The 19,912-nt window shown below is 39.5% G+C and overlaps 1 protein-coding gene across 3 annotated transcripts in view; it reads left to right on the top strand.

Moving 5' to 3' along the window:
* The window catches only part of ST8SIA2 (ST8 alpha-N-acetyl-neuraminide alpha-2,8-sialyltransferase 2), a 359,528-nt gene extending 341,245 nt beyond the window's left edge, over window positions 1-18,283 (top strand). For 2 of the 3 annotated variants that reach the window (XM_068275151.1, XM_068275152.1), the window contains one exon: window positions 13,139-18,283. In XM_068275151.1, the coding sequence (XP_068131252.1) occupies window positions 13,139-13,424 (286 nt within the window). In that variant the 3' untranslated portion in view covers window positions 13,425-18,283. The remainder of the gene's footprint in view (window positions 1-13,138) is intronic. The other variant, XR_011030249.1, reaches the window with a different exon arrangement.
* The last annotated feature ends 1,629 nt before the right edge of the window (window positions 18,284-19,912 follow it).

The following is a 19,912-nucleotide window of genomic DNA, read 5'->3' as shown; positions in this document are numbered from 1 at the left end:
GTCACTAGTCTCCCCTGGAGGACAGCATAAGGGGGTATACCTCTGGCAGACATTCCTCCCGGAGTTTTACTATTGTAAACTTGAATTGATTTTCTGGATGGAAATCTTTCATTCCTGTTCCTGGGTTGGAACTCCTACAATCAATCTCTTTACTAACGCAGTTCTGGAACTTGATGGATTACCGTAACATACCTCTTTTTGCAAAGCCAGGGTTTGAGATTGCAATGTGCATTTAAAGAGACACTGAAGCGAAAAAAAAATGATGATATAATGGATTGGTTGTGTAGTACGGATAATTACCAGAACATTAGTTGCAACGAAAATATTCTCATAGTTTTATTTTCAGTTATATTGTTTTTTTTTTTTTTTTATAACATTGCATCATTCTCTAATATTTGCAGTTTACACACTACTCAGCATTCTAAATGATTTTACAGAGCAGGCTAGTGAACTTTTGAACTGTTCTCTGTCACTGTATTGTTTTTTTTTCTGCAGACACTTGAGATAATAAGCTTCAGAAGACAGAACTCTCTGTGACTTTGAAAGTCATGAAGCTCAATGGCTTTTTTGAATAGATAACTGGAGTTTCTTAACTCTTCCTGTACTGTAAACAATATTAGACTTACTGTATGTGTCTGCTCCTAATGTTTTATTTCTTAACTGTACTATACATACACATCATTATATCATAATTATTTTTTTTTGCTTTAGTGTCTCTTTAATGTCTTTGTGTCCAAATGAACAATACTCTTTGAGCCAATACTATGGTACCATATAACATGTGGTAGGACTGGCCAGAGAGGCTTCAGAACTTTAATATGACAACTTGTCAAATATAGATGAATTGTAGCAGTGCAAGGTTCATCTGTATTTAAAAACTGTCATATTAGACTTTTGGGAAATAAGAGGGGCATTTATTATTTTTACATGATTTTAATCATGTAAAAACAATAGCTAGAGCTAGTCGTATTGGGTCGCCGTGGGTATCCATCCAATCCTATGTGCCTACATTTTTGTTTTATTTCTTAATGAAGGGTTATGATTGTGTTTTTTCCTGGTGTGGTTTCATTAGGCATTAAAGGCACTGCATACATAAAAATAGAAATAGTTTTTAGAAGGTGTGTTTAGGAGTTTTGCAGCCTCTCCCAAAATGTATCATTCTTAGTATGTAAAGTAAATATTCTCTATCTTTGCGCTTGAAGAAAAACTTTCCTGAATCATTATTATTGATTTATAAAGCGCCAATAAGAAACAAACATGGGGTACATAATAATACAGACGCTGGTATACACCAAAATACAAACTACAGAACTGGTAAAATACAGAATCAATACAGAATTGGCAACTACAGTGACAAAAGTAACTGAATTCAACTTAAAGGACTTACGAGCCGAGTCATAGAAAAAAAGTTAATTACCTTAGGTGAATATCAGACCTCAGGGCAGACGATCACTGGCCCCCTTGCTGTTTACAGATGCCCCATTAGCATAATCCACTTATCATTAGCGGCCCCGACCCGGCCCAGGGTCGCCTTAGCTCACACTGCTAAGAATCGCCGTTTTAAAATTCCTCTGCCAGTGCCTGCGCAGTTCGCATACCCAGTTCTGCGGCTGCGCAGGCTTTCAGCCCTGGGAGCGGCACATCGTAGCTCCGTATACACTGTACTAGGTCATGTGGGCGTCATCACATGACCGCCCACATGACTGACTGCCCTTCACTAGCCGCGCCCCCTCAGTCAGCACAGAATATCAGCGCTGAGCGAGGGAGGACGTTACCTAGCTACAGGATTTGTGCAGCAGAGTAAGTTATTTTATGCAAATCTGCAGTAAACAAATCCTTTAGCTAGGTAACGTCCTCCCTCGCTTAGCGCTGATATTCTGTGCTGACTGAGGGGGCGCGGCTAGTGAAGGGCAGTCAGTCATGTGGGCGGTCATGTGATGACGCCCACATGACCTAGTACAGTGTATACGGAGCTACGATGTGCCGCTCCCAGGGCTGAAAGCCTGCGCAGCCGCAGTACTGGGTATGCGAACTGCGCAGGCACTGGCAGAGGACTTTTAAAGCGGCGATTCTTAGCAGTGTGAGCTAAGGCGACCCTGGGCCGGGTCGGGGCTGCTAATGATAAGTGGATTATGCTAATGGCGCATCTGTAAACAGCAAGGGGGCCAGTGATCGTCTGCCCTGAGGTCTGATATTCACCTAAGGTAATTAACTTTTTTTCTATGACTCGGCTCGTAAGTCCTTTAAGGAATAAAATTGTTTATTTTTTACAGTATTACTTTACACATTATTTAGTCATGTTTGCCCATTATTAAAATCCTTTCTCGCTGTGATTTACATTCTTAAATTTATCACAGGTGGTGACATCTTTACTACTGGCAAGGTGTATTACTGTGTGGTTTGTTAATAAATGTTTAGAAACAACAACTTGCCTCTCAGCATCCTCTTGGGCAGATTGCTGTGACATCATAGCCTAGACTAAGCATTACTGGGAGGGCGGGTTCCTTACCAATATACAGCAATATATAGGTATATTATTGCGATTAAAAATAAAACTCCTGTCTATCCCTCAATCAGTAATGCTGGCTTGCTGCACCACCAATTGAGTTACATTACACCAAAAACATACATACAAAAGAAGGTTCAGAGTGCACTGCCCAAATATCCATACAATACTAATCACCCTAAAGGAAATTAGTCTGTTAGAATGTTCTCTTTAGACCATATATGATTGTTTTCTTCCTGACTTCTTTAAATGCAGTTTTCCTCTAAATCAAACAAAAACGACACCATAAAACTAAAACAACATCATGCAGACTGTTCTAAAAGCGATAGAGGAAGCCTAGCCAGCATGTGACCAGTATGATGTCCACTGATTTTACTTAGACCTTTTTACATTTTCCCTATATAAAACTGGGTGTATTTGCTGCTAAGAGGCAAGTTGGAGACCAGCAGGCGTTAAACCAGAGCTTTTTTTATACCAGACATTTTTAAAACTGTTGAATGTTGAATATTATGTTTTAGTTTCAGTTTGTACCAGCTATAGCTATGTACAGCGTAGAATAAACTTGCTGAATATTATGGCAACAGACTACGGTTTTCTGTACCGGACTTCAATCTGAACGTACCATTAGTTCACTGTTTTTCCAGAAGTTTCCAAAAAAGCAAGAAATTGTACACATTGTTTTCAGTGTTTCTAGGTTTACTTCAAGTTCATTATACAGGGAAAGAAAGCATCCAACTGTGGGACTTTTATATATTTCTATACACTAATCAGTCTCACTCACCACCTCTGGCAAGGAAGGCCAGGTAAAGCACTTCAGTGCCTAACATGTACACGTAAAGAGCAGAAACAGGCATGTCTACGTTATACACTTTATAGGGATGATCTGGGAAGCAGTGTTATTTTCTTGATTGAAGCAAAATAATACTTTAAATCCAACAATGATATTGTAATACTAATTTACGACCCAGAACACCTGCTGAACCGTTCTTATTTCAGATTAAAGAGAAACTGTGCTAAAAATAATGTAATACCGGTAATAATTTACTCAGTGTTTTGTCATTGTGAAATCTTTGCTTACCCATTCCTCACCCTGATTTCTATTCTTAAATTTATCACAGTTGGTAAGATGTTTATTGTGGTCAGGTACCACACTAAGGAATATTTGCTTACTCCTTGTTTAGAAGAAAGTATAAATAATACCCTGTCTCCCAGAATGCTCTGGTAGGAGTATTCCACATAGCTAAACAGCCTAGGCCATGACATCACTGAAAGGCAGGGCTACATACCAAAATACAGCAATATATAGATATAAAAAGTGTTTGTGATGCTGCTGAAACCAAGATAATTAATGTAAAAGAGGGTATCTAGAATTATTTACTAAATCCTTTTATATGTCACTGCATTGTGCCTTTGATACAGAACTGTCTGCTCTGAATGCTCATGATGGAGACAGCACTGTATTAATGTTTTAAAATAATTGATTGTCCAGAATTATTTTCTCTATTGCAATTCTCAACTTAAAGGGACCCCTGAGGTACCCCGGCGTCCTCTTGGTCCCTTCCGTGGTCATGCTGGCGGCCCTGGTTATTCGGTAACTTTATCTGAAGTTGCCTATGCACCATTACGCCGGTCGCTGCAATAGTCCTGCGCATGTGCGGTTCTCTAAAGACCGATCCGCGAATGCCCAGGACTTTTACAAGTGACCAGTGTGATGGCACACATGCTTGACTTTAGCCAAAATTGCCGGATTACTGGAGCTGCCAGCGGGACCACGGAAGGGACCAAGAGGACACCGGGAGACCTTGCGGGCTACAGGAGGCTGGAGGAAGCCCTAGGTAAGTCCAGATTTAGTTTTTTTCCCCACTGCTCAGGGTCCCTTTAAGTGCTTGTTGGTTGCTCAATTACTTAATAACTTTTTATTTGCAGTGCATTAAAATTTCTCGACATATAAATAAAAAATATTTCCAAGTGTTATTCAAAATACATCAGTGTTAAAATGTGGTGACCTATTTACTTCTTTACATCCAATGGAAGCATCAGTGCAGGGTAGGAATACATTAAAAAAAAGGTTGCCATTAGTCAGGTAATGGTGACTTCTGGACATTTCAGGGCAACAAAACATTTCTCATGCTGTTATTGGGAGAAAAACACACCTGACTACGTGACTATCCACTTTAAGCCACTGAGTTTCCAAAGGCAAAACTTTAGAACACTGGACATGGTGTTAAAAACACACAGCTTTAAGAACCTTCAGAAACTGAGAACCTAGTAGCTCTGAGGGTGCTGACTTTTCATGGTTTTCTGTGGGCTTTACATCGACTAGCTGGGGCATGGGGTGCTTAGTAAAAAAGCAGGATTTATATGACCATATAAAAATACATTTCTTTCTCAGACAAATTTAATGAAGCTATATCTGAAACATGTGGTCATCTAGGTCTAAATAGTCCATAGAGTTCAAGAAGATCCCCAGGGCTGGACAAAATCTTACATTGACCCAACTCCTGGCTTACCGCAGATGACATTGGTGCAAAGGTTGATCAAGATATGTGGTGGAGAAAGGGTTCTACAGAGCTCTGTTTTCCATAACAATACAGAAATGTGGGTGGTTTCCTTATGATCCATGCACTATGTAAGCCACTAGAGGTGAATATCGATGTCAAACTCTTGAACTCTCCCCCATACCCCAGGCCCTCCTGCAGTCATTCCCCCTCCTTACTCCCCTTAGGCTGTGGCTGCTGCTGCTATTCCCTGGTCAGTGTCATTGACAATCTAATACTGATACACCGTCTTTGTTTTTGATGTGCTGCTTTGATGTGCTGCTATTGTATACTGTATTTTATCATACTGTTTTAATGTATACTGTATTACCACCCACTTTCAAGCTTCTGTGTGCTAAAACCAATTCCAAGCACAACCCAGTTGGTCTTTCGGTGAATAAAGTGATTCTGATACTGATTGTAGCAAATCTGCACTAAGAGAAAAATTAGCATTGATGGCATTCTCCTCCCCCTCCTTTTTAAACATAGTACTTCCTGCCTACCATGGTATTTTGGCTGGAGTAAACTCTGCGTGACAGATCTGGGACATTGTTCCATGGAGTCCAAAAACCTTATTTGCATCCTTCTGTCTATATCAGTAGCTCAGAAGGTATTACATAGAGAGGATCAGCATGGCAGTCAGGAAACAATGTATTATAAGAAGAAAATCTTTAAAACTTTACTGAATGTAACAAAATGATTAAAGAGGCACTTAAGTTTCCCCAAAAATATGAGTTTTACTCGCCTGGGGCTTCCCTCAGCCCCTGCAGCCGATCGGTGCCCTCGCCGTGTCTCTGCGATCCTCCCGTCCTCGCCGGCGACCACTTCCGGTTTCGCCGTCAGGACCCGACAGGCTTGGAATGCGAGTGATTATTTGCGTTCCCAGCCACAATATCACCCCCTATGCTGCTATTGCGGCCTCCTTGCTGCAATAGCAGCATAGGGACGGGAGGATCGCAGAGACACGGCGAGGGCACCGATCGGCTGCAGGGGGCTGAGGGAAGCCCCAAGTGAGTAAAACTAATTTTTTTTGGGAGACTTACGGATCACTTTAAAATTGCGTGTTTTTTTTATATATTAATTTTTATATTAATTTTCAATTATTAAGTCAGTGTTTGCCTGTCAATTGAACAGATTAGCCGATTAAAGGGAGAAACAGCATTTGAGCAGCTCTCATCTCTTTAGCCCCTTCAGTGACTGCAATGTGGATTGAGTTTGCAGCTACCGCTTAGCCTCATCCTATTACACACTTTCACTTTCTTAAGTTAACTTAATGATCTTCCTCATAGAGGAACTTTACTGACTTAATGAAAAAAACGTAATGAATTGCTTACACTTTACAATAATACTTTATGAATTATTGAGTCAGTTTTTGGCCATTGTAAAATCTTTCTACTTCCCTATTTTAAGTGTCCCACAGGTGGCGGCATTTTTACTTCTGGCAAGGTGCATTACTGCAGAATATTTGTTTACAGTATGTTCCAAACTAAGTAGAAACAACACCTATTCTCCCATAGTGCACTGGGAGGAGAAGGCTACATGACATCACAGCCTAAATGAAACATAACTGGAAAGACAAAGCTACATAATATACTGCAATATATCAATATAGGAAGCCTTTTCTCCTGAGTTTTGTCCTGTGAGATAATTTTTCAACTTCTTTTGAAAAACTTTCCAGCACTTTGCAAATGAAAAAAGTACCAACAAGTAGGTGAAAAGGTACTATTATAATTATTTTGAGCATTTTCACGTTTGCTGTAGATTTAAAAGGCATTTTATTGAAAACTTTGAAAATGTCATGTAGGAGAAAACTCAGGTGAAAAAGTGAATTGCATATGGGCCACAGTGTTTCCGTTAAGAAAAGCGTGTCTTACAAGTAACATGACAGCGAGAAATGATCATCTGGTCAAGCAGAAATCCACTTATTTTTGCAACTTCCTACAGTTCCTCTTTTTTGAAAGGTATTGTTTTGGAGCTAAATACCCCTGTATTATTTAATGAATAGAATAGTATTATTTAATTAATAAGAAAACTTTATGTTCAATATCTAAATTATTTAATTGATTACTTTTTGAAAGCTTTGTGTTTTTCAGTAATTGTATTTGCTGAAGATCATTCCAGACATCTATAATTAAATTTGTTAAAGTCTACTAGAATCTGCAAAAATTCATATGGATTCATACAATATATATATATATATATATATATATATATATATATATATATATATATATATATATATATATATATTAGACTTTCATATATTTTAGATTCAAATACACACAACTGAAGTAGTTCAAGCCTTTTATTGTTTCAATATTGATGATTTTGGCATACAGCTCATGAAAACCCAGATTTCCTATTTCAAAAAATTAGCATATTTCATCCGACCAACAAAAGAAGTGTTTTTTTTTTTTTTAAAGTCAACCTTCAAATAATTATGTTCAGTTATGCACTCAATACTTGGTCGGGAATCCTTTTGCAGGAATGACTGCTTCAATGCGGCGTGGCATGGAGGCAATCAGCCTGTGGCACTACTCAGGTGTTATGGAGGCCCTGGATGCTTCGATAGCGGCCTTAAGCTCATCCAGAGTGTTGGGTCTTGCGTCTATCAACTTTCTCTTCACAATATCCCACAGATTCTCTATGGGGTACAGGTCAGGAGAGTTGGCAGGCCAATTGAGCACAGTAATACCATGGTCAGTAAACCATTTACCAGTGGTTTTGGCACTGTGAGCAGGTGCCAGGTCGTGCTGAAAAATGAAATCTTCATCTCCATAAAGCTTTTCAGCAGATGGAAGCATGAACCCACTTTTGAACCAGAAACAGCGGCAGAAGCGCCTGACCTGGGCTACAGAGAAGCAGCACTAGACTGTTGCTCAGTGGTCCAAAGTACTTTTTTCGGATGAAAGCAACTTTTACATGTCTTTTGGAAATCAAGGTGCCAGAGTCTGGAGGAAGACTGGGGAGAGGGAAATGCCAAAATGCCTGAAGTCCAGTGTCAAGTACCCACAGTCAGTGATGGTCTGGGGTGCCATGTCAGCTGCTGGTGTTGGTCCACTGTGTTTTATCAAGGACAGGGTCAATGCAGCTAGCTATCAGGGGATTTTGGAGCACTTCATGCTTCCATCTGATGAAAAGTTTTATGGAGATGAAGATTTCATTTTTCAGCACCACCTGGCACCTGCTCACAGTGGCAAAACCACTGGTAAATGGTTTACTGACCATGGTATTACTGTGCTCAATTGGCCTGCCAATTCTCCTGACCTGAAACCCATAGAGAGTCTGTGGGATATTGTGAAGAGAAAGTTGAGAGACGCAAGAGCCAACACCCTGGATGAGCTTAAGGCCACTATCGAAGCATCCTGGGCCTCCATAACACCTGAGCAGTGCCACAGGCTGATTGCCTCCATGCCACGCCGCGTTGAAGCAGTCATTTCTGCAAAAGGATTCCTGACCAAGTATTGAGTGCATAACTGAACATAATTATTTGAAGGTTGACTTTTTTTGTTTTAAAAACACTTTTCTTTTATTGGTCGGATGAAATATGCTAATTTTTTGAAATAGGAAATCTGGGTTTTCATGAGCTGTATGCCAAAATCATCAATATTAAAACAATAAAAGGCTTGAACTACTTCAGTTGTGTGTAATGAATCTAAAATATATGAAAGTCTAATGTTTATCAGTACATTACAGAAAATAATGAACTTTATTACAATATGCTAATTTTTTGAGAAGATCCTGTATATATATATATATATATATATATATATATATATATATATATATGTATATATATATATATATATATATATATATATATATATATATATTGTGATTCTGATTCCGATTTTCCCTGAATGCTATCAACAGAAATACGGAGTAAAAAATGCAGCATGCAGTAAAGATTAAAAGTCGGAATCGGATGTAAAACCTGATTAAAAATCGGAATTGTATGCAGTGCGCAGGGAGCCTTAGAAGTGTCCCTCTTTCTCAACCCAAAAAGTTGGTCTTTTTTAAATAAGGCTGTCAATGGTCTGCATTAATAATGCAGCATATCATGGCATCAATTGAACTGTTACTGGCTTCTGAAGGTTGTAATAAAAGGGTACCAAGCTGCTAATTTTCTACTGCTGATAATTCTAAATGGCCTCAATAGTTTCAGAAAGTAAAAGATTCCTGTGTTGCTTTTGTCTACCCTACAATAATGTAATCTTAATTCATAGGTGACAGATCCATGTGACTATAGTGCACACCATAATAGCAGAATGCTATACTGTAATCTTACATACTGTATATGCAACAGCGGGACGTAAAGTACAATGATAATTAATAAGTGTTTAATAGATCCACATAAGTAACACCACTGATCAGCTCACAATTACGCTGCTCATATCAGTGCATCTAGTGTAGAAGAGAGAATGTACCGTACTCCTAAAGCTTCCAGAATTGCAGAATAGAAGTCAGATCTTTTAATCTCTTTGCTGCATTCCATTTAATATAAACAAGGCATAGAACCTTGCTTTGGGAGAGGAATATGTGACATTGCATGCACAGAACCCCTACCTATTGCACAAACCAATACATTTACAGTTGTAAGAGGTGGAGCTTTATAAGTAAAGCTTTACTCTGAATCCTTGTGCGCACCACTTCATATAGTAAAGACATTGCATAATACTCATTGGTAAGATCTCACTTAAAAAAAAAGAGGTTGAACAAACTTTATTAATTTAGCTTGGATACAGGGTGACACAGGCCTCAATTCACGGAGCATTATCAAACATTTATCAAAAACTTTATCAAACGTTTGATAATTTACCTCATGGGTAAAATCTCATTTTAAATTCACTAAGGTGTTATATATTTATCGAATGTTTTACCGATAAAACGTTCAACAAATATATAACACCTTAGTGAATTCAAAATGAGATTTTACCCATGAGGTAAATTATCAAACGTTTGATAAAGTGTTTGATAAACGTTTGATAATGCTCAGTGAATTGAGGCCACAGAGGCAATTTAATTATGTTACATGTGAGTTCCTTATGCCTAGAAATGTACAAAGGACCAGAGAACATGAACTGCATATGGAGGAAAGAAGAATGTATTATATTTTTTGGAAAGGGGCTTTATAGAGTAAACCTAGTTAAGATGTGGAATTTATCACTGGAGGAAGTAGTCCTGATAAATTCAACACCTGCATCTGCATTCCAAGAGAACTTGGATGTTTCATACATTGAAGGACATCTTAAGTGCTAGATCTAAGTGATAGAGTCCAGATTTCCTGTACATTAACTACTTTGGCCTCCTGGACGTACTAGCTATGTCCAGGAGAACATGTGCGCGTCCGCGTTTGTTAGCCTGGCAATCAGTGAATCGGGCTATGGTGCCCGATCACTGATTCCTCTCCCCCACAGAAAAAGCGACAGCTTCTCTCAGAAGCTTCGCTTTTTCTGGCTGTTGCGTCCCCCATGCGTCTCTCTAAGCGTATGTTACGCTTAGAGTGACGTCATGTAAACAAACTCATAGTGTAATAGTAATACTACAACTAAAACTAAAAAAAAATAAACATCAACACACATTTACATTATAAACCTATTGTTTACATCCTACCCTCCCAAAACTACCCAAATAAAATGTTTAATATAAAAAAATAAAAAAAAAATAACATTACAATAAAAAAAAAAACATGTAAATATTTACCTAAGGGTCTAAACTTTTTAAATATCAATGTGAAGATGAAATATTTCTATATTTTTTTTTTATTTTAAACTTGGAAATAGTGATAGATGCAAAACGGAAAAAATGCACCTTTATTTCCAAATAAAATATTGTCGCCATACATTGTGATAGGGACATAATTTTAACGGTGTAATAACCGGGACATATGGGCAAATACAATACGTGAGTTTTAATTATAGAGGCATGTATTATTTTAAAACTATAATGGCTGAAAACTGAGAAATAATGATTTTTTTCCGTTTTTTTCTTATTCTTCCTGTTAAAATGCATTTACAGTAAAGTGGCTCTTAGCAAATGGTACCCCCCAAAGAAAGCCTAATTGGTGGCGGAAAAAAACAAGATATAGATCAGTTCATTGTGATAAGTAGTGATAAAGTTATAGGCTAATGAATGGGAGGTGAAAATTTCTCGGATGCATAAAGTGAAAACAAGAAAAGGAGCCCAATAACGCCAATAAGGTTATAAAAATGCTTGAAACCGTCTCAGTGTATCAATTAATATTTATTAGGGACTTATCCATACATCACAAAAATAAGTTAAAAACAATAATTAAAACCCCTGTCCTAATCCAAAGGTAATTGGAATTCAACGTAGCAGCAAATTGAAAGTGACTAGTGCTGTATAATCAATGTGCAAAAACAAGGACTCTATTTAATCCTGATATATAAAAATATGATGTGCAATATGCCAGTAGAAAAATACAAAAAACACACACATGTCTTAGTGCATAGGGTGAATAAATATAAAATGCAAAGATAGGGACAACAAACATCAAATAATCTTACAATAAATAGATGCAAAAAATGTGGATGCAAAACAATGACCTGTGAAACTGGATAGAAACACACAACCAGGGAGTCATACAGTATTAGTACCAACACACTAGTGCTATGATGAGATACAGAAGTGCAAGGTGCTTACCATTTAGTGTAGAAGTTGCTGCATGCGGAGAGACTGGGGGACTGCGCCTTGCGCGTTCGCAGCGAGCGGCTGCTTCTATGGAGGCTCCATAGAAGCAGCCTTACCAGAGGAGCTGGTAAGGCACTATTAGTTAAGTGACAATCTAAGGAGAGCAGACCTTTCCAGAGGGGCTGGAAAGGTAATAGCAAAAGTCGTGACTGTGTAGTTTCACTAAACCTTACCCGAGGAGCTGGCAAGGTACTATTAGTCACTAAAGGAAGAGTAGTGATACCACACCAGAGGGCTGGTGGTTAAATAGCACACCTCACCAGTGGCGAGGGCCCACTGGTGAGTAGAATGGTCAGACAAGCTAAGTTCGGCAACAGAGAGACAGTATCAGTACAGAATTTGGAAGGCAGAAGAGTAAACAGTAATCAGGCAAGGGGTTCAGTAACTTTTAGGCAGATAGGCAGAAGTACAGATTCAGTAAGCTAAAGCAAAGTCAGAGTATAGCCAGAGTCAAACACAGGTAATCAATAATATACTGTACAATAATCCTAGTCTTGGTGTGAAGTCCTTGGTTTCAACACCTGGATCTAATCTAAGGTCTGAGCACCAACACGCATGTATTCACGACAGCAGATGCCGACTGAATGGCAAACAAAGGCTTATGAGGAAATGGGAGACTCTCAGCCACTCCCACCTCGGATTTCCACCAATCCGACCGGCAGGTCAGCTGACGCGCCTTCTGTTAGCATAAAGGTCCTGTCTCCGCGCGCGCGCATGAGACAGACCCCTGTGAGCCGCAGACAAGACCGTTCCCGGGGTACTAGACGCCGACGGAACGGAGAACACTTGAGAGCCAGGGAGGAAGGCGGCTGCAGACACCCCCTGCGTGTCAGCAGCCGACGATTAACAAGTTGTTACAATAGGCTGTTTTTTTTAGTCTTTCTAATGAGATTAAAAGCAGGAAAAAAGGTATTTTAAATATAATTGAAACTGAATTGCAATCATTGATATAAGAGGAAATGTGTATTTCATGCATGAAGAAGTTCTTCTCTAAATAATTTCTCCATAGATGTTACAGTTAAGTCCTTGTCACATGAGGGTTTGCTGGCACTGTCTTCATGTCTGCTGTTGTGTCAGACTAAATGATCTTCTCCTAAACCATGATGCATATGTTATGGGATCAGAATATTTAGCATGGCCTTTCACCCATGAGGTAATGCAGACATTATTATCAGCTCAATCTAGAGTGTTCAGGAGATGGCTCTCCATTACAAAATTGCACTAGTACAAGAGGGTGTTATGTCACATTACTATTATCCACTAGAGAGAAGTAGATCTTTTTTTAGATGTCAAATAATTGGTGTTTTAATGACATCATGTTGTTCCAGCTTGAAATGGTGGAACATATAATTTAGCATTATTAATATTTTTTTTTCTTTCACAGATATTGGCTGACTAACAAGGTGCACATAAAAAGACCTACTACTGGGATACTAATGTACACACTGGCTACACGATTTTGTAACAGAATCTACCTGTATGGCTTCTGGCCCTTCTCCCGAGACCTTCACCAAAACCCGGTCAAGTATCATTACTATGACAGCCTGAAATACGGATATACATCACAAGCAGGACCTCATGCAATGCCAATGGAATTTAAAGCCCTCAAAAACTTACATCTCCAGGGAGCTTTGAAACTTAATGTTGGGGAATGTGAATCCACAACATAGCACCCTGTGGAGTACTGTGTTTTCTTGAAGAAGAATTGACGGGACAAAGGAATATTTCGTAAACGATTGACCAGATTTAACTGAACTTTAAATGTATTGTTGGGAGACAAGCTAAAACAAGAGAGACTTTGGTGGTTTGGACTACAGAGAATGCCCCGATGCTTCTAGCTATGAGTCTGTCTCTCTGGAAAGCCTAGCACATACAACTGTGCTGATGTTTGCCTTCTTGCCTCAAAGAGTAGTACCAGCAACAATCCAACACATTCAAGGGACCGTGCTCATTCTGAAAACTAGGATTTTTTTTTTGTGATGAGCAGATATTATGACATAGTCAAGATTTTTTTTTTTATTGTCTATCTTTCTATTTCACTACACAAAAAGCAAAGGAAGACAATCATTTTACAGAAAAGTAAAACAGAACACAGTATTAATTTCCATACATGAACATGTGGTTGTATCCTTGCATAAACATTGTGCCAAGAAATAATTATCCCTTATTAGGGCCAAATTTAATAGTGGGTCCTGTAATAGGCTTCTCCTGCATCAGCAAAGCTCTTTGAATCAGATTTTGTTCAGATTGCTAATTTACTTCCAACCTTAAAGTATACCCTAGGTGACATGATGAGATAGACATGTGTATGTACAGTGCCTAACACACAAATAACTTTTTTTTCTTTCTCTGCCTGAAAGAGTTAAACATCAGGTATGTAAGTGGCAGTTCCTGTCTGAGTCAGGACTGAGTCAGACTACAGTGTGACCCTCACTGATAAGAAATAACAAATATAAAACACTTTCCTAGCAGAAAATGGCTTCTGAGAGCAGGGAAGAGATAAAAAGGGTCAATGGTTCATAGATTTTAGCTCTGGCATACTTCAATGAATGTGTCATTGAGCAAAAACAATAAAACAGTAAAAACTTGAAAAGTAGATTTAAATATAAAATAAAACTGTGGAATATCTTAAAAGGTCCTTTTTAGGATACAATTGTTTATTTTATTCATTTATTTTCACCGCGGGTGTACTTTAAAGTGTAAGTGGTGCTTCATATAAAACTGTCCTCATCACATTGCCAAAGAACACCCCACTGGAGGTTATAAAGTCTGCTTTTTAATCCAGTGAGCCTAGGCTTTGTACCATCTCCTGACATCTAGGTTCCAGGAGGGGAAGGCTGATAAAAAGGGATGGAGATGGGGGCACATTGCTGGGGATGATCAGGGAGGTATGAAAAAAAATTCAGACTTGCTTGCAAATTTTATGCAGATTGTGTTGTCCAATCAAAATCAGCATGGAGTGCATTTGATTGTCCATATTCCAAGATGCCTACAGTTTGCTTGCAAGGGATATTTGAATCTCATTTATCATCTCTTATTATCACTAAAGGTGGCCATACGTCAGGCAACTTGGTGGCCAATAGACCATCCAATCTGATAATTTTTATTGACGCAGATGAAAATCGGTGTAGCAAAGAGCATGCCCGATCGACGATGTGACCATTTTCGGCCTGAAATTGGTAGCATGTATCGATCGGACATGCTGGAATATGTTGGGTCATCATGATGAAACCCTCGCCACTTTCCCCCCTAATGTAAAATGTGTCCCCCGGTTCCCGGTGCAGTATATTTTACCTGTCCATGTCTGCTGCTTGCTCCAGGCTGATGTCACACACACGTCCATGTATATACCAGCAGCTATGGGGGGGCGCTTGTATGCGGATTGTGGATGAAGTCTGGAGCTAGTGGCAGACACAGACAGGTAAAGTATACTGCACGGGGGGGGGGACATTTAATGTTAGGAGGACAGACAGAGGGGCAGCGGATGCGGTGTCATATGTCCGATTCCTGAGAGATATCAGCCTGTGGTATATGGGAAGCCGACAGATCTCTCTCTAATCACAGTTGATCAGAGAAAGATTTCTCACTTGGTCAGTCTGCTCATACATCGTCTGATATATGGGCACCTTAAGGCTTGTTTCACACTATGGGCTTGATTCTCTAAACAGTGATAACGCATATCACGGGAGTGCTAGCGTTTTGCATGCGTTATACCGCATGTAATGATTTACACGCGCAAATGCGAATTTTCGCGTGCAAACGCTAATTTTTGTGTACGCGTGCATGCAAAAATATGCCTTCGCACGCAAAAAATTTGTGTTTGTGTGCATAAACCGTTACGCGCCTTTTAATGCGTGCAAAACGCTAGTGCGGCCGTGATATGAATTATCACAGTTTAGTGAATCAAGCCCAATGTCCATTGTGTCACTGTGCAATAGACAACATAATCGCATTGAAACGTAATGCAGTTATATTTCAATGGGACCTTTCACACTGGTAGTTTTGCAGTGCCAGTAGTCCTGAAGGAATAGTGTACTGCCTGTAGTGAGTTCCTGGGAGACAAGTACAGTTTGGGGTGTGGTACAAGTATAAGTCTATGAACTGTATTCCACACTGTACATGTTGCATTGCATTGAAAATGTACGATGCGGCTTTTCATCAGCATTGACATTTGATTCTATTTCTGATGATGCAAACCGCAATGGATCCAGTGTGAAAGCGGCTTTCCCTGTGCCCATAGATTCCTGTACTGCGCCCTCTGCAGATGATTAAATGGTCCACCAACCCTGGACAGGCTAGACAGTCTTAAAGAGAACTTAAAGTGAGGATGATATGCAGGCTGCCATATGTATTTCCTTTTAAACGATAACAGTTGTCTGGCTGTCCTGCTGATCTCTGTGACTGCAGTAGTGTCTCGATCACTGACCTGAAACAACCATGTGATTAATCGGGTAAGACTTGGATTGGAAACACCTGATCTGCATGCTTGTTCAGAATCTGTGGTTAAAAGTGTTAGAGGCAAAGGAAAAATAGGACAGCCAGGCAATTAGAATTGTTTAAAAGGAATTAAATAAATTAAATTGCCCTTCACCACTGTGAGTACTGCTGGCGATTTGTGCTGGTTGGTGGAGACTGCTGGTTAGTTGAGTACCAGATAACTGTAACTCTACTGTATGTCAGTCTCCATATTCCTCTTACTTCAGGTGTGCTTTAAAGTGACTCTGAAGCCTCCTTAAAATCATGTTTTTATTTTAAAAACCTCTTAAGCATGTTTGCCCAACCTAAAACGGCGCATCCCCGGGCTCCTTCCATGAGAGGCAGAGCCTTAGGCTCTGCCTCTACACGCGTCCATCTGCGGCGATCTCCACCTCTCCCCGCCCCTCTCAGTCTTCTTTCACTGAGAGGAGCGGGAGAGAGGCAGAAATACGCGCCGATTGATGCGCATGGAGGCAGAGCTGCAGCTGAAAGTTCTGCCTCCCGGGCAGCACAATCCACGACCAAGAAAGTTGTGGATTTTGCCAGGGGTGTTAGGGGTGATTAATTTAGTTTCCAGCCGCGGGGATGCTGCATTTTAGGGTGGGCAAACATGCTTAAGAGGTTTTCAAAATGAGAACATGATTTTAACGAGGCTTCAGAGTCTCTTTAATTGCAGCGTTACTCGCTTGTAGCAGGGTAACTTGAAAGAAAAGTGATTTGCACAGTTTGGATGTGTGCTTACACTTTAAAATGAATTACTGGCAATGATGATTATTAAAAAAAAAGAGTTTGCAACAGCAACAATTAAGAACAGAAAACCATAAAAAATGTGAATGGCATGTACCTCACATGGGTGGGATTTCAAACCAAGTGTTGGTTATGGATGAGTTATGTTTATGATACATATAAAATCTCCTCATTACCAATGCAGGAAGCTGTCCGCAACAATTTTTCCAGTGCAAAAATAATTTATATACCCTTAAAACGAAATCTCAGATGTTGCTTTTGCTGCTGCTTTGGGCAAGCACTGGTCTGTGCCTATAACTTACATTTCAGCTATTGATTTGTATCAAAGAAGGTAATCAGAAGTGCAACTATGTATTTATATTTGAGTTAGGGACAATACAGGCTTTATGTGATGTATGAGTTCTATTGCTGTATATAAGTGGAAAACGTTCACCAGTCAGGAAATAGTACATTTCCCATGATGCAGCTGTCACTCTTTTTGATAGGATATGATAGGCCTTAGGCGATGGTCCTGTTCTTGTAGAACATATTATGGTGTCAGTAGAACGTTTTAGAGTATTTTCAGGAATGTACCATTTTCAAGAACTTTGAAGAGTGTGACTGATTGCTGTGCAGTTTCACATGTCCTGTGTATGGGGTAAAGTGTGGCCAAATACAGTCAGTTCTAGAGTCCGTCATATCACTCATTTTGTAAAGCTCTGTAACAGCTTCTGTCATTATTTCATTTCTGACTGGCACTTGCTGGATCTATATAAACGTCTGGCTAAGTCAGTTATTTTGTTGTGCAGATGAGTAGAAAAAAAGGTGTTTCAATACATGTGGTTCAAGGTTCCGTGTAGTCAATAATATTTCTAGAAAAGTCAATTGGACTGATGCACTGATATTGTAACCTTTCCATTTTTTCATTGCCAAGAGGCATCATTTTCTATGAAATGCGGACGCTTGGGAGTAGTGTTAGAACAGATGTTTCAAACGAATCTGCAGCATAATACTGTTTTTTCTCTCAGGATTTGCAACCAATCAAAGATAACTTAAGCTCTTTGGAAATAAGTATTAACTACCTGAGAAGTATCAAGATGGGCCTCCGTGGAACTGAATCTTCATGTCGCATCACTGTCTATCTCCAAACTCATTACACTGTTTAAAGTGCCCAAGATATTGCTGTTGCTTTATTATGGAGTTTCCATATTTCGTAGAATCATCAATGGATCAAAGACTACTTCAACAAGTGGACATATTATTCATGTCAAGTGGTGGAATGACATTTTGTCGGCTCTGATTTCATGATAAAATAAAGACACGCGAAAAACAATGTTTCCCTAAATGCTATGTTGTCATTTAATTTTTTAGGAAAGTTCTCTATGTACTTAGTGGGAGAACCCAATCCAACCCTAGTTTAACTTCCCATTTTTATAGGGTACCTGTTAGTAAAAAAAATGCCCCTATGGGGTACTCACTTCAGGAGGGTAGACTCTGGATGCTAAAGAGGCTTACCCCATCCTCCTCCACTGGCCAGTTCCAGTGCTGGTAGCCCTCAAAAAAATTGCTTGTCGACAGCTTGCACATACATAGAAGCATGGACCCGCTCGGGCTCCGGTCGAAAAAGCCACACCCGATCAGTTCCATGCTACTGCGCATTGACCTTGGCTTGACTTTTTCCACCAGAGCCTGAGCGGATGAGTGCTACTGCGCAGGCACAGTGTGGCCAGGGTTCGGGTTTTCAGCAATGGATCAAGTTGTTGGAGGAGTACGATGGTAAGCCTCTTTAGGATCAAGAGGCATTCCCTTCCCGAGGTAAGTATCCAAAAATAGCACACAGAAACCTCACAGGATGGTTTTAAAATACATATTATAGTACTTTTGTGTTAATTAACAATGAACAACTGTGCCAACAAAATATTGTGCAATTTTCTGTTTAGATGACAATACAAAGAGAAAGTGGCCCAACCCCCTATGCCATTACTACTTTCAGGAGGCAGTGAGGTGGCACGGGCACAAGCCAGTGTTTTTCCCGACCCAGCCAATTTTCTACCTGTACTGAAAGAGGAATAATTCTTTGAGGCCAGCACCACATCTACAACATAGTGTAACAATAAGAATTTGCTGAACTGAAGTGCTGATGATGACCACAAAAAGTGAATATATTAATAGGGGGGGGGGGGTAGGGGTGTTGCTGTTTGCTTAGCAATGAAAGCTGCAGCCTAACTAGGGAACTCCCACACTCCTTGCAAAATCATTTTTTGTGACTTGATCTAAGGTCATATAATTGATTTTTCCAATGGCAAGACTTGAAAAGCTGCATCAAATACACTAGTTGTGTGAGTAATAGGACAGTCTTCTATTCACCTTGCTAACAATCAAGACAAGACAATTGAGAGGTTGAACTATGGCTTTCAAACACAGTTACTGTATACTGTTGAAGGATGCGAGCTTAAAGAAAACCTGAGCCGAAAATTAAAAGTCAAAATAAGCATACACAAGTCATACTTACCTTCCATGTAGTCTACTCCTCAGTGTCTTTCTCCTGTCCCGCGTCCTATTTGGTCACTGTGATCAAGGGAATTTTCCGTCCTCCATTTTGAAAATGGCCATTACCCATAACAGCTTTTTGGTCAGCACACAGTTAAACTGTAACATCGCCCACTTGAGCCATAGGGAAACATGGACATTACCTGGTACATCAGTTTTCCTCTCAGCTATAACTGACAGCAACCGATATATAACTGACAGCAACTGATATATTTCAGTTCTGACAAAATGTTGTCAGAACTGGAAGGGATCATTGTCAGAAGAAAATGGTGGGCTTCTGAGAGGAACTGATGGCGAGGTAACTATGTAATGTTCATTTGAAGTTACCACATGTGTTTATTTTAAATATTTTTACTCAGTACAGGTTCTCTTTAAAAAGGCTTTCTTTTTTTTTTTTTTCATTATA

This window comes from Hyperolius riggenbachi, chromosome 3, assembly GCF_040937935.1.
Source record: "Hyperolius riggenbachi isolate aHypRig1 chromosome 3, aHypRig1.pri, whole genome shotgun sequence".
Classification (NCBI taxonomy): domain Eukaryota; kingdom Metazoa; phylum Chordata; class Amphibia; order Anura; family Hyperoliidae; genus Hyperolius; species Hyperolius riggenbachi.
The sequence above is the reverse complement of the archived record's forward strand: the minus strand, read 5'-3'. Positions and strand labels throughout refer to the sequence as shown.